Source organism: Carcharodon carcharias, chromosome 3 (genome assembly GCF_017639515.1).
Source record: "Carcharodon carcharias isolate sCarCar2 chromosome 3, sCarCar2.pri, whole genome shotgun sequence".
Classification (NCBI taxonomy): Eukaryota; Metazoa; Chordata; class Chondrichthyes; order Lamniformes; family Lamnidae; genus Carcharodon; species Carcharodon carcharias.
In genome coordinates this window covers 42,122,456-42,138,075 of record NC_054469.1, presented here as the reverse complement: position 1 = coordinate 42,138,075, position 15,620 = coordinate 42,122,456, and the positions used below count along the sequence as shown (strand labels likewise).

The following is a 15,620-nucleotide window of genomic DNA, read 5'->3' as shown; positions in this document are numbered from 1 at the left end:
AGAATCCATTAGAGGCTAAAATAAAAAGGAATCCAAAAGTCTTATATACAAAAATAGTAAAGGGGTGTCAAAGGAAGGGTGGGGCTTATTAGATATCAAAGAGGAGATATTTTTGTGGAGACAGTGGGCATTGCTGAGAGACTAAATCTTTACTTTGCATCTGTCATCACTAATGAAGAGGATGCTGCCAATATAGCAGCAAAGGAGGGAGGCAGTAGAGATATTGGATAGGATAAAAATAAAGAGGAGGTATTTCAAAGACTGTCCGTCCTCAAAGTGGAGATGTCACCCAGTCCAAATGGGTGGCATCCTAGTTTACTGAAGGCTGTATGAGTGGGAAGTGCAGAGGTTCCTTGAACAAGGGGAACAGTTCCAGAGGACTGGAGGCTTGCAAGTGTTACATCCTGCTTTTTAAAAGAAAGCATAAACCCAGCAACTATTGACCAGTCAGCCTAATGTCAGTGGTAGGGAAAGTTTGAGACACAATCCCATGACAGCATTAGTTGGCATTTGAGAAAGTATAGGCTAATAAGTTGAAGTCAGCGTAGATTTGTTAAAGGCAAATCATATTTGACTAACTTTATTGAGTTCTTTGATAAAATATAGAGAGATTTGGTGAGGGTGGTGCAGTTAATATTGCGTATATGACTTCCACATGGGGTTTGACAAAGTACCAAAGAGCAGACTTGTTGTCAAGATTAAAACCCATGAGATTAAAGGCAGCATAGGTACAAAATTTGCTAAGAGACAAAAAGCAGAAATATTAGTGAACTGTTTTTTCAGGCTGCAGGAAGTATATAAGCTGTTCCCCAGGGGTCAGCACTACAATTACTGGTCCTTTGATACATGTTAATGGCCTGGGCACAGGTATACAGAGCAAAATTTGCAATAGGTTTACAAATGAAACAAAACGCTGCATTATAAAAAAGACTGAGGAGGATTGTAACAGCTTTCACGATGACTGATAAAATAGGCAACACATGGCAGATTAAGTTTAATGTAGAGATTTGTTGAGTGAAACATTTTGGTAGAAAGAATGAGGAAAGACAATGTGAACTAAATGGTGCAATTTTAAAAGGAAATACAGAGACTTGGGGAGGGGTGAGAGGTTAGGCCTCAGCTGAAGTATTGTGATCAATCCTGGGCTTTGTAGAGGATGTAGAAGTGATTTACTAGAATGGTAGCAGGCATGAGGCTGGAGAAGCTGTGGTTGTTCTCCTTAAAGCAGAGAAGGTTTGATAGAGGTATTCAAATTCATGAATAGCTTTGATACAGTAAAAAAAAAGGAAATATTTCATAGTGGTATTGTCACTGGACTAGTATCCTAAAAACTGAGTGTAAAGCTCTGGGGACCCGGGTTCAAATCCCACCACGGCAGATAGTGAAATTTGAATTCAATACAAATCTGGAATTAGAAGTCTGACGATGACCATGATGCCATTGCTGATTATTGTAAAAATCCAGCTTTTTTTCCTTTAGGGAAGGAAATCTGAAGCTCTGAAACATTAACTTTGTTTTCCTCTCTCTACAGATGCTGTCAGACCTGCTGAGTTTTTCTAGCATTTTCTGTATTTGTCTCAGATTTCCAGCATCTGCAGTATTTTGCTTACATCTTAGGAACTATTTCAATTGGCATTAGTGTTGTAAACCAGAAGACATAGATTTAAGATGAATGGCAAAAGAACTTCTTGTGATCTGGAATGAATTGCCTGCAGGGCGCAGATTCAATAGTAATATTCAAAAGAGAATTGGATAAATACTTGAAGGGGTAAAAAAAAATTACAGGGCTAGGGGAGAAAAACAAGGGAGTTGTATTAAGTCACACACCATCCTGACTTGGAACTATAATAATCGCTCCTTCATCATCACTGTGTTAAAATGCTGGAACTCCCCCCGTAACATCACTGTAGGAATACCTACATCACACGGACTGCAGCGGTTCAAAAAGACACCTGACCTCTACTTTCTCAAGGGCAATTAGATATGGGCAAAAATTCTGACATTGCCAGCAATGCTCACATCCCATGAAAGAATTTTGGATAGTTCTACCAAGGAGCCAGCACAGACATAATAGGATGAATGGCCTCCTTCTGTGCTATCATTCTACAATTCTATGATATAAGGAAGTTGCACATCAAATGTTTGATTCTACCATTAAAGTTCACTCAAGCTCCATTTTCATGGGAACACTGAAATGGAAAGAAATCTCTCACATCACCTTCACAGATGGGAATCACAAGGGTTTGATGAAGGGTCACACCCAAAACCAGAAGTTATATTGCTCTTTTGGTTGCTGATTAATTTTTCTACTATTTTCTTCATATAAATAAACAAAAAAGAGTATTTCTTTCAAACTGATCATACGGGGTATACTTAAATATGGCATGATTTGAACCATCTCTAATTTGCTTTTATTATCAGATATATTGTATACACTGATAATTTTCTTAATAAGAATCCATATAATTAAAAGTGGATAATAATGATTAGCTCCTTCAAGTAGCATAAATGTCTCATAGATGGTAAACTTAGGCCCCAGGAAACACTGAAACATTGCTCATTGAAAAGCTGTAAAACATCATGCATCAACTGTAAATGTCAGATTAATGAATCATAAAATTGCCAGTATATGGTGATGAATAATAGCTTAGCCTTTAGTTTTTGAGTACCATCCAAGTACACATTTTTCTGATGCAATTCTGAATGCATTTTTACTTTATTTGATTAAAGCTTTGGAAACTCTCCCCGTAAGTCAGTGTTTCCATGAAAGTAGTCTTGCCTTCCACTTCACATTACTACGCTATATTTGCTTACCACTTGCAAGATACTGGAAACATCTTGCCAGTTTGCTTCTACAATATGTTTCCCACCATCCACCATCCCCTGGTAACCCTGTAAGAGAATGATAAACAAAATCAGTTTAATTAACCCGAGCAGTTCCCAATGTCATATTGAAAGCATTCTGGAATACTTTTAATAATGCCAGAACAGACTTAACCTTTTGCCGTGGATGCTATTTGCAAGTAATAATCAGAGGAACCATAGTTGCTACATCTGAATTCTGTTTTCATCTGATGTCTTTGTTTAGTCCAATCATCTATCCTTCAGCCTAATGCTGTCACATACCCTTTGCCAGATAATAATAATCAGGGTTTATAAAACTGTGGAAGAGGGAGCCTTGTACACATGAACACTTTAAAAATCAATCAGAAAAGGAATCATTATAATTTATTTCTCATGCATTGCTGTCACCTTTTTTTATATGTTGTCTAGAAGGGTTGTGGGTCACTTCCTCCCAGGCCTACACCATAGGTGCAGAGAATCATTTGGGTATGAAGCATGGTAGAATCTGGCAACAATTCACCCTTTGGCATCGGAGCACCGGTTCTCTTTCTCTGCCCATTGCAGTTTCACAACCAAAACTAAGAATGAGTTTATGTTCCATATATAACCTGTCAGCAACCTGTGTCTCACCAAGGGTTCATGGGATCAGGTGGTGGTGCAGTGGTAATTTCACCAGACTAGCAATCCAGAGGCTCAGGCTAACGCTCTGGGGACATGGGTTCAAATCACATCATGACAGCTGATAGAAATTAAATTCAACTAATAAATCTGGAATTAAGAGCTAATCCCACTCCTGTCGACCTTGCAAAGTCCTCCTAGCTAACTGCTATGGCAAAATTAGGACAGCTGTCCCACAGACTAATCATGCAACAGCCTGGCATAGTCTGTAAGATTTGATTCTACAGGTATGTCTATGTCCCAGGCATCACAACTCCTGGGTATGTCCTGCCCTACCAACAAGACAGCCCCAGCAGAGGTGGTGGCACAGTGGTATACAGTGGAAGGGAGTTGCCCTGGGAGTTCTCAACATCAACTCTGAACCCATTGAAGTCTCATGGCATCAGGCCAAAGATGGACAAGGAAACCTCCTGCCGGTTAAGACCTACCACAGCCCCCTCTCAGCTGATGAATCAGTACTCCTCCATGTTGAACAGCACTTGAAGAAAGCACTGAGGGTGGCTAGGGCAGAGAATGTACACCGTTTGGGAGGTCTTCAATGTCCAACACCAAGAGTGGCTTGATAGCACCACTACTAACCTAGTTGGCCAAGTCCTAAAGGAGATAGCTGCTAGACTGGGTCTGTGGCAGGTAGTGAGAAAACCAATAAGACTTCATCCTCACCAATCTACCTGTCGCAGATGCATCTGTCCATAACAGTAATGGTAGGAGCGAACAACACACAGTCCTTTTGGAGACCAAGTCATGTTTTCACATTGAGGATACCCTCCATTGTGTTGTGTGGCACTACCACCATGGTAACAATTCAGATTTCGAACAGGTCTAGCAACTGAAAACTGGACATCCATGAATTGCTGTGGGGCATCAGCAACAGCAGAATTGTACACAGCCACAATCAGTAACCTCATGTCCGGCATACCCCTACTCTACCATTACCATCAATGCAGGGGATCAACCCTGGTTCAATGAAGAGTGCAGGTGGGCATGCCAGGAGCAGCACCATGCATTCCTAAAAATGAGTGTCAACCTGATGAACCTACAACACAGGACTACTTGCATGCCAAACAGTGAAAGCAGCATGCGATAGGCAGAGCTAAGCAATCCAAATAAGCAAAGGATCAGATCTAAGCTCTGCAGTCCTGCTACATCCTGATGTGAATGGTGGTGGGCAATTAAACAACTCACTGAAGGAAGAAGCTGCACAAAATCCCCATCCTCAATGATGAGCGAACCCAGCACATCATTGCAAAAAACAAGGCCAAAGCGGTTACAACAATCTTCAGCCAGAAGTGCCGAGTGGATAATCCATCCTCCGGAGGACCCCAGCATCACAGATGCCAGTCTTCAACCAATTCAATTCACTCCATGCGCTATCAAGGAACAGCTGAAGGCACTGGATATTGCAAAGGCTATGGGCCCTGACAACATTCCGGTAATAGTACTGAAGACTTGTGCTCCAGGACTAGCTGTGCCTTAACCAAGATGTTCTAGTACAGCTACAACACTCAAGCAGGTTGACACCATCTAGGAAAAAGCAGCTGCTTGAATGGCACCCCATCCACCACTTTCCATATCAACTCCCTCTACCATCAACACATAGTGGCAGCAGTGAGGCCCGCTTACAAGATGCACTGCAGCAACTTACTAAGACTCCTTTAGCTGCACCTTCTAACCAAGAGGCCTCTACCATCTAGAAGGACATGGGAACACCACCACCTGCAAGTTCCCCTCCAAGCTACTCTCCATCTTGACTCTATTGCTGTTCCTTCACAGTCGCTGGGTCAAAATCCTGGAACTCCCTCCCTAACAGCGTTGTGGGCGTACTTACACTGCATGGACTGTAATAGTTCAAGAAGGGAGCTCATCATCAAGGGCAATTAGGGATGGGCAATTAGAATGCCAGCCTAGCCAGCAATGCTCACATCCTGTGAAAGAATGTTTAAGAAAATGCGGCTCTCAACCTTGATGAAATGGAAAGCATTTTTAAACCCCTTTAGAAGTGAAGGTGTGCATGCATGGCATTCTCCCCATCTTCACATCTACTTATTTATGTGAGCAAGTGTTTTTCAAGTATGAATTTCATGAACAACATGTTGAAAAGCTGATTTAATCATAAATCCTGCTTGAAAGTGAAAATGGCATCTTACTCTCAGATATCAAACGATGCTCTAAGGAAATCAACCAGCAGATACTGCAATGAATTTATTATTTTGTTTCCTAATTTTTGTATCCATCTTCTTATTAGTGTCCATATCCATTTTGTTTTTCATTATCAACGTTTGAGTCACAGCAATGCAGCCCTTCTGATACTCTGTTTTTTGACTAAATTTATAAAAATGATTCTTCTTGCTATTAAGGTTGCTGACCCCTGCTCTGGAGTTTATTAAGATTCACCATAATGCCACCTGCTTAAAAGGTCAGGAAAAACAAAATTGAAGCTGAAAACATTTATTTTAAAAATACTTCGCTTTATACCAAAAATATCAGCCACTGCAATCATGCCATGATGAATAAATTGGTCACAATTATTCAAGTCATTTCGGGTCACCAGCAGTCCCTGGATTAATTTCGGAAGCTTCAACAGATGAGGTTAATTAGCAACAAGCCTGGCAGCTTGACAACTAAAAATATACTTCTGGTCATGAACTAGAGATCTACTTTATCAAAAGTGATGTAAATCTGAACGTATTGTTGAACTGCGAGTAAGCATTTTGCAATTATATTTGGAAACAATTTTTCAAAGTCAACTTTACTTTTAAATTTCTTTTGAATTCGACAAGGGATAGCCTGAGGGTTTGAAACATGCCTGAAGTAAAGCCAATTACGTTTAGCTTGTGCGCAGCAACCAAATAAATAATCAACGTTCAATTTATCCCTTAAAGGCAGATCTACAGAGACATGATGTTTATTCTGTTGTGAAGTATGGACAGCCAACACAGTATTCACTTTCCACTATTCACTAAATATATTTTCTGCAATGAAAGAACTCATTTGGTTAAACTGCTTTCAGGTGGCAGTTCAATACAATAGTAGCAGTATACTGTTTAGTATCCACAGCTACATTCAGTACGCAGACAGTGGGCGGTATTAAATGGAAGTTACAGGGTCTCAACCACTGGCTGCAGAGCCTGCAAGAGCTCTGTGTCACTTCCTTTAGTGAAGGCCCACTAAACACATACCACTCAGGCACTTAAGTCGCCAGCATCAGCCTAACTTGGTCTCAAGAGCCCTGGGAGCAGAAGTCCTGCCCTCCGTGAGCTGCCAGCCAATCAAAGGCTGGCAGTTCTCAGTGCTCATCAGTGTCAAGGAGGTGTAGTGACTGTTGGTGGCGCTGCATTGGAGAGGGCTGGGTTCAACGCTGGACCCCAGGGCAACAAGTGAGTGATGGTGGGAAGGGGGCTGTGGGGGAAGGGACGGCCAACAAAAAGGGCAGGGGTGTGGTTCTCCATGGGCAACCCCCATCCTTTCCCAATGCCAGGTCCCTCAATAAGGCACTGAGTGCAACAGCCCACCCATTGCTGGATTAGTGCCAGCATTGAAGGGATGAGGCCCTTAAGTGGATATTAAGTTGCCTACTTAAGGGCCTCAATTGGCAGCAGGTTGGGAAAGGTCAGCAGGAACATCCATAAGCCTTCCCACCTTGGACTTAATTTTGGCAGAAGCAGTACCCACCCGCCACCCTCCCACCCGATTTGATGCCCTCTCCTCCAGCAAATGCACCTGGGGGGAAGGCATTAAATCCCCCCCCCGCCGCAGTATTTCAGGTTTGATTTTCAACAGGCTTATGAAAGTACTTCTTGCTTTGTCTTTAATTGCTCCTTGCTTTCTGCACTACCACACCCCCAAAACTGTGCAGTTGTTTTCCCGTGCCAATGAATCAGTTCAGATGAAAAGTGAATTAACAGGAAGCTACATGCCTACTGTGTTGCGACCACTACTGTTTCTAATTTGCACCAAAATCATGGGCCTTGATATTAGCCCCCTACAACAGATGGGACCGATTAAAAATGAAAAAAACGCATGTACAGCACAAAACAACCCACCAAGTACACAACTGCTGCCAACTTCACAAAGGCATTTCACAGTATTTTATTAGCACTTGACATACTTAAATCAGCTTCAGTGCAATTGGGAGCCTGATATAAATTTAACTGCTGCTATGCAGGCTTCGCGGGGCTTGAGAATCTGACATTACAAAGGGGACAGGAGCTGTTGGTTCAGTGCCTTTTACAGCACTCATTCTGTGCCAGGAGCAGCAGGAATGCTCCTCCACCCCTCCAAGAAGCCTTAAACCTCTCCCCCACCATTCACGGCCTCCCTCTTCCACAAACACTGCCAAACTCTCTTGACTACCAACCCCACCCCCCCCCACACCCTCACCATCCCACGAACAAACTCCTCCCACCCCAAGAAGCACCGATCTCCGGCCTACCCTCTGAAAAATGGCCAAAGACCATCCCCAAAGAATTCCACTGTGACCTCCTGCCATTGGGGCTTTCCTGCCCACCAGCCAGTTAATTTAGGTCAAGTTGGCTGGCTGTCAGCAGGAAATGGAGAAAGACTATGGGTCCTGCTCTTTCGTTCAGCAGGATCTCTGGCTTGATGCATTCCCTGGCCATCGTTTTCTACTGCATCTTCCCATAAAAATTAGAGCTATTGATTCAGAAACCAATGCAAATCAAATGAAACCAAACTAGGAAAGGAAATAAAATCAGAGACATACAGGGGTCGGACAAAATATGTAGCTCATTGGGAGAGAAAATTCAACACAGACAAGTATAAAGTACCACACATAGGAAGGAAAAATGGTTATGGTGCGCAATCCACGAATGCAAATGAAATTCCTGGAGAAGCAGTTGAAAAAGATGTCTAGGAATCCTGGCAAATCAATGCAAAGCTGCTAGAATGTTGAACAATATAACAATGGAATAAAATTCAGAAGAAGCTGTGACCAAAATGAACCCTGGACCCTGTGTTCAATTCTACTTGTGATGTAAGTGAGATATTCAAGTGTTGCAAACAATACAGAGAGGATCCAAAAGATTGTAATCCCTAGACTTGGCGGTCTGAGCAATGACGCAAGGCAGCAGAATTTGGACTTTTCAGCCTTGTAAGAAAGCAACTGAGAGGCAATCTTAGAGGTATACAAATTATAAACGGTACAGAAAATAAAAATTTGGACAATTAAATTCAAGTGCAGGAGAAAAAGACAAGCTGCCACAGGCTCAAACTAGTTAATAGTTAAATTAGTTAGGATGCATATCAATAAGTTCTTCCTCACACAGAATAATCAACATGTAGAATGCATGTCCAAATTAAGTAATGAAAGCAAAAGTCCTGCAATCATTTTGGAGTCAATAAAGCTAAAGCAGCACGGTAATAATGCCGTTGTGGCATTTGGAAAGCTTCTGGAAGAGCCTGGAAAAACCCCAAACTCCCAACTGCCTCAGGACTAAGAATCTATAATATCTATAATGCCAAATAGCTGTGAAATGGGACATGTGCATAGTAATAAAAACAAAAAAAATAAAAACAAAAAAAAAAACTGCGGATGCTGGAAATCCAAAACAAAAACAGAATTACCTGGAAAAACTCAGCAGGTCTGGCAGCATCGGCGGAGAAGAAAAGAGTTGACGTTTCGACCCTAAACAGCAGGAAAGTACAAATCTGGAGCCTCCCTGAATGACAATGACCTAAACTAGGCTCAAGGTACCATCATTCAAGGGCAGTTAGGTGATGACTGACCAATCAGAAGGACAAAAACTGGGTGTCAATAAGATATAATAATGTAATTAATGCTATTGGAAGCTATTTTAAAAGAGTTGGAGTGGTGTGTGTGTTTGAAATGTTAATTAGGTAAACATTGATAAGTTAGAAAGTGAAGTGTAAAGGGGGAAATTTGCATTTTTAAATAAACCATTCAAAAATGATGAGTGAAATATTACACCTAGCCAGAACAAGCCAAACAATGTGTTTATTTTTTCCAAAGTTTGCTAATAAAATTGGTACTATGTAAGGGTTTTATTGTCAGAAGAGGTAAAGTTCAAAAAACCTAGTGATACAATGAGAATTTGCATTCAAATAGGAAAATATGCATAAAGCAAGAGAAGGCTGTTGGCAAAAGAGAAATTCTAAGATCTAAAGCCTCCAGCCTGTAAGCCTCAAGCCGCTATCTGCAAGAACCCAGAGCTGAAAGAAATTAATTTTGAATGTGACTGGCCAGTGTGTGCTTTGCCAGGGGTCTGTTCAAATCTGTGTGTTTTACTGTTGCCTTACGGAGGTGTAACTGGGAGTCAGATTAATCAGACGATTTTTAGAAGTTATTATATTAGTAATTTGTAGATATATTTATAGGCTTACCTTCTTTTAATTAATAAATGTTTAATTTAGTTTTATAAAAACCTCTTGAGACTCCATGGTCTTCTAACCGAATTCAAAGCCTGCATCTCGAAACATACAAATTGAAACAACTATCATAACCAATTTTTGCAAGGTTCCCTCTGGGATTTGAATAGCTCGGCATTTGCTGTGTCAAAATAATTGGAGGATATCTTTGCAGGATATATTTATAATTCCTTAATTGGTTTGGAATTGATGAACCTTAAGGTTACGAGTACGAGAAGCACCTTGAATTCAGGAGTGGGTGAGAGTTATTTTTGATGTGGTGAAACTGCAAAATTGGTTGCATCCATGGCTAAATCTTTATCGGAGGTAGAACAAGTAACTCTGGTTAGGTTACAGAACGTATCCAAGAATAAGTTAACAAAGCTGGGGTTATCTGCGGGGGCTAGGAAAGCAGATATGATTGAAGTGATAGCACAGCACTTGAAGTTGGAAGTGATACCTAACATTAGTGAGTCACAACTGGAGGTAGTAAGACTTCAGTTAGAAATGAACAAGCTTGAACGTGAACTAGCAAAGCAAATGAAAAAAAAACTTGAGCTAGAGGCCGAAGAAAAGGAAAGGGCAGGAAAAGAAAAAGAAAGGGCATTTCAAAGAGAGCAAGTGGAAAGGCAGGAAGAAGGAAGGAAGCTGGAACTGGAATCCCAGGCAAGAAAGAAGGGTAAAGAAAGAGAGGCAAGGGGAACAATGAAGGAAAGGGAAAGGGCATACCAGCTTAATAGGCTGGAGGTTAAAAAATAGATCTCAGATTCTGATGATGAAAAAACCTTTAACCTAAAACCCAGTGGAAATTTGTACAAGCTCTTCCAAAGCGTGAGGAACAAGATGTTGAAGCATTCTTTATTTCATTTGAGAAAATAGCTAAACAGATGAAATGGCCACAGGAAAACTAGACATTGTTGTTACAATCCAGGTTGGTGGGTAGAGCATGAGGTACATGTTTTGCTGTCAGAAGAAATGTCAGTGAATTATGATGTGGTAAAAAAGACTAATTTGACTGTATATGAATTGGTTCCTGAGGCATACAGGCAGAAATTCAGGAATGCGAGAAACAGCCTGAGCAAGCTTATACTGAGTTTGAAAGAGTAAAACAAAGTAATTTTGACTGGAGGATACAGGCATTAAAAATAGAGCCAACACATGCAGCTCTTAGAGAAGTAATTCTTTTGGAAGAATTTAAAAGAATCAATTCCTTTGTTAGTGAGAGCTCATGTAGAGGAACAGAAGGTTCAAATGGTAAGACAAGCAGCAGAGATAGCTGATGATTATGAGTTAGTTCATAGAGCTAAACCTTTTTTTCATCAGCCTTTCAAATCAGAAAAGGATAGAAAGTGGGAGGTGAAAGAAAGATGGGTATTCGGGGAAAAGGAGGAGTGTGGAAATTCCCAGGAAGTTTTTTTCATAGAATAAAAGGAATGTGCTGAGGGTAGAAGTGACATTCGAAACTTGAGGTGTTTTCATTGTAATAAAATTGGACACAAAGTCAGCATGCTGGAAATTGCATGGAAAATCTGTTGGAATTATAGGAGTGCAGAAACATTCTGCAAATGAAGAGTACTTTGGGCTCTGAGGTTCAGGAACAGGAAACAAATCAGTGGTTTGCATGCAGGTAAAGCAGTGATAGGTAAAGAAGTGGAAATGTTTTCACAATTTACCCAAGAGAATTTGGACGAGCAGGTTGCAGAAATGTTTAGAGATTTTGTATGTGAAGGGAAAGTTTTTCCATATGTACGGGGTGGAGTATGTAAAGATGTTAAAATTTCAAGAGACACAGGGGCTAGTCAATCCTTAATGTTGTGGGATAGTGATACTGTTGTTCAGAGGGAGTATTGCAGGAACAGGTGATAATAAGTGGGGTTCATAGAGATGCTAAACCTATTCCATTATGGAAGGTAAATTTAATGAGTAACCAGAAAACAGGCGAAGTGACTACTGGGCTGGTAGAAAAATTGCCCATTGCAAGGGTTCCATATATTCTGGGTAAAGATATAGCTGGATCACAGATGTGGGTGATGCCTATGGTAATTGAGCAGCCTGTAGAGGTGTCTTCAACAGAAGTATCGCTGAGAGAGCATCCTGGATTGTTTCCGGATTGTGTGATAATGAGATCACAGGGTCATAGATTGAAACATGAAAAACAGGAAGGACAGATAGTTCAAAGGCAGGAAGAAGGTACTGAAATCTAATTAGCAGGCACTGTGTTTGATAACAAAAACAGAATTACCTGGAAAAACTCAGCAGGTCTGGCAGCATCAGCGGAGAAGAAAAGAGTTGAGGTTTCGAGTCCTCATGACCCTTCGACAGAACTTGAGTTCGAGTCCAAGAAAGAGTTGAAATATAAGCAGGTTTAAGGTGTGGGTGGGGGGTGGGGGTGGGGGGGGGGGGGGGGGGGTGGGGGGCGGTGGAGAGAGAGAGAAGTGGAGGGGGTTGGTGTGGTTGTAGGGACAAACAAGCAGTGATAGAAGCAGATCATCAAAAGATGTCACCAACAACAGAACAAAAGAACACATAGGTGTTGAAGTTGGTGATATTATCTAAATGAATGTGCTAATTAAGAATGGATGGTAGGGCACTCAAGGTATAGCTCTAGTGGGGGTGGGGAGAGCATAAAAGATTTAAAAATATTTAAAAATAATGGAAATAGGCGGGAAAAGAAAAATCTATATAATTTATTGGAAAAAATCAAAAGGAAGGGGGAAACAGAAAGGGGGTGGGGATGGAGGAGGGAGTTCAAGACCTAAAGTTGTTGAATTCAATATTCAGTCTGGAAGGCTGTAAAGTGCCTAGTCGGAAGATGAGGTGTTGTTCCTCCAGTTTGCATTGGGCTTCACTGGAACAATGCAGCAAGCCAAGGACAGACATGTGGGCAAGAGAGCAGGGTGGAGTGTTAAAATGGCAAGCGACAGGGAGGTTTGGGTCATTCTTGCGGACAGACCGCAGGTGTTCTGCAAAGCGGTCGCCCAGTTTACGTTTGGTCTCTCCAATGTAGAGGAGACCACATTGGGAGCAACGAATGCAGTAGACTAAGTTGGGGGAAATGCAAGTGAAATGCTGCTTCACTTGAAAGGAGTGAAACTCGAACTCAAGTTCTGTCGAAGGGTCATGAGGACTCGAAACGTCAACTCTTTTCTTCTCCGCCGATGCTGCCAGACCTGCTGAGTTTTTCCAGGTAATTCTGTTTTTGTTTTGCATTTCCAGCATCTGCAGTTTTTTTGTTTTTTGTTTTTATCACTGTGTTTGATAACATAGTTCAGAAAGACACAACAGAGGAGAAGGCAGTTGAGATGTTTAGCTCAAAGCAGTTAATTGAGTTGCAGCAAAAGGATTTGCAATTAAAAGTTATATCAGACAGCTTACTCAGAAACAGAGGCAAAATGTATTCCAGAATGTTATTACCTTAAGGGTGATATTTTAATGAGAAAGTAGAGGCCGTACCATGTCTCAGCAAATGAAAACTGGAGGGAGGTACATCAGATTGTTATCCCAGTTGGGTATAGAAATGAGATTCTGAGGATTGCTCATGAAATTCCAATGGAGGAACACTTTGGAATTAGGAAAACACAGGCAAAATACAGAAATATTTTTATTAGCCTGGTTTACATAGGGATGTAGTCAAATTCTGTAGAACCTGTCACACGTCAGGTGAGAGCGAAACCGCAAGTAGTGATTAAGCCGGCACCTTTAATTCCAATTCCAGCATTTGAAGAACCTTTTACTAGGTTCATGATTGATTGTGTAGGACCCCTCCCTAAGACTGAAGTGCAAATCAGTATTTACTGACAATAATGGAGGTTTCTATCAGATTTCTTGAAGCTACCTTTAAGAAATAATACAACAAGAAGATTGTGGAAGAGTTAACTAAATATTTGACAAGATATGGTTTACCCAAGATAATACAATTAGATCAAGGTGCAAACTGTATGTGACATTTGCTGAAGGAAGTAACAAACAGGCTGGGGATAAAACAATTTAAGTCAACAGCCTATCATCCTGAGACACAAGGGGCTTTGGAAAGATAGCATCAAACGCTAAGAACTATGACAACAGCGTACTGTCAGGATTATCCATAGAATTGGGATAGGGGAATTCCATTCTTGTTATTCACTATTAGAGATGCTCAAAATGCAGTGACTGGTTTTCGTCCTTTCAAACTAGTTTATGGTCATGAAGCAAGGGGACAACTAAAATTGATTCATGAGAAATTGGTGGGTCAAAATTCAGAAACCACTCTCCTGGATTATATATCAAACTTCAGAGAGAGATTGGATAGAGCATGTGAGTTGGCTAGGGAACATTTAAATATATTACAGCAAGTGATGAAAGTGAAAGCAGGCAGAAAGACTATAGCTGGGAATTTTGTTGCTGGCGAGAGAGTGCTAGCTCTGTCCCCAGTACTGGGTGACACATTAAAGGTAAAGTTCAGTGGGCCTTACAGGATTGAAAATATATTGAGTGAAGTAAATTATTTAATAAATACTCCAGATGGAACAAAGAAGCAGAGGTGTATCATGTAAATATGCTTAAAAAGTACTTTGACAAGGAAGAGGACCAAAAAGAGGTATTAGTGGTGGTAGATAACAAGAAAGAGGTAGGAATGCAAGATTCTGAAATTTATTTTCCATTAATCAAATTGGATAATGAAGGGGTACTTGAAAACTTAAATGTAATATTGAGTTACCTTCCAGACAAGTGTCAAGGTGATTGGAAAAGTTATTGCCATCACACTGTGGAAATAAGCTGAGGAGGACAGATTTAGCCATACATGATGTGTCTGTAGAAGTTTCATCTTTGATAAGGCATTATCCTTATAGATTAAATCCGGCAAAATCATCACAAGTACAGAAAGAAATTGGCTTCATGCTTCAAAAATGATATCAATGAGCCTAGCTGCAGTAACTGGAGTTCACCTATTGTACTGGCACCGAAAATGGATCGAACACAAAGACCGTGTGTGGACTATTGAAAGGTGAATGCGTTGACAAAAGTGGATTCATATCCTCTACCACAGTTGGAGGATTGTATTGAGAAAGTAGAAAAATCTAAATTTATCACAAAGATTGACCTGCTAAAAGGATATTGGAAAGTACTGTTATCAGAGGGCAAAGGAGATACCGGCTTTAGTGATGCCAATGGACTATATCAGTTTAAAGTTATGCCATTTGATATGAAGAATGCACCTGCGACATTTCAAAAACTGACAAAGTAATTGCAGGTCTAAACAATTGTGCTATTTATACTGATGATCTAATTTTTTTTCAGTCAGATATGGGATGAGTATTTACAACATCTGGAGGAATTATTTAATTGACTACAAGAAGCCAATTTGGTGAAGAACTTGGCTAAAAATGAATTTGCGAAAGTGCAAGTTACGTTTCTACACCATTGGACATGGTAAGGTGTCTCAGAGAGATGTGAAAGTCAAAGCTATTGTGGATTTCCCAGTGCATACAACAAAATGAGAAGTTGAGAAATTTCTGGGCATGAGTGAGTTTTACTGGAAATTTGTACCAAATTTTAGCTGTGTGGTTGCTCCACTGACTGAACTATTAAAAAAGAGCAAGAAGTTTTGACACTGGAGTGTCAAAAGGCATTTGACAATTTGAAAACTGAGTTAACTACAACACTAGTTTTGGCATTACCCAATCACGCCAACCTAATATCAACTGGGATTCAAACAATATAAGGGGCACTGAGGG

At 40.7% G+C, this 15,620-nt stretch overlaps 1 protein-coding gene across 7 annotated transcripts in view; it reads right to left on the bottom strand.

The window, feature by feature from the left end:
• Positions 1 to 15,620, bottom strand: part of pfkpa (phosphofructokinase, platelet a) — a 127,971-nt gene that overhangs the window by 73,735 nt on the left and 38,616 nt on the right. For all 7 annotated transcript variants that reach the window (XR_005942559.1, XR_005942560.1, XM_041183332.1 and 4 more), the window contains one exon: positions 2,815 to 2,892. Coding sequence is in view for 5 of the 7 variants with exons in the window: in XM_041183332.1 (XP_041039266.1) it covers positions 2,815 to 2,892 (78 nt within the window). In the remaining 2 variants the exon portion in view is untranslated. The remainder of the gene's footprint in view (positions 1 to 2,814; positions 2,893 to 15,620) is intronic.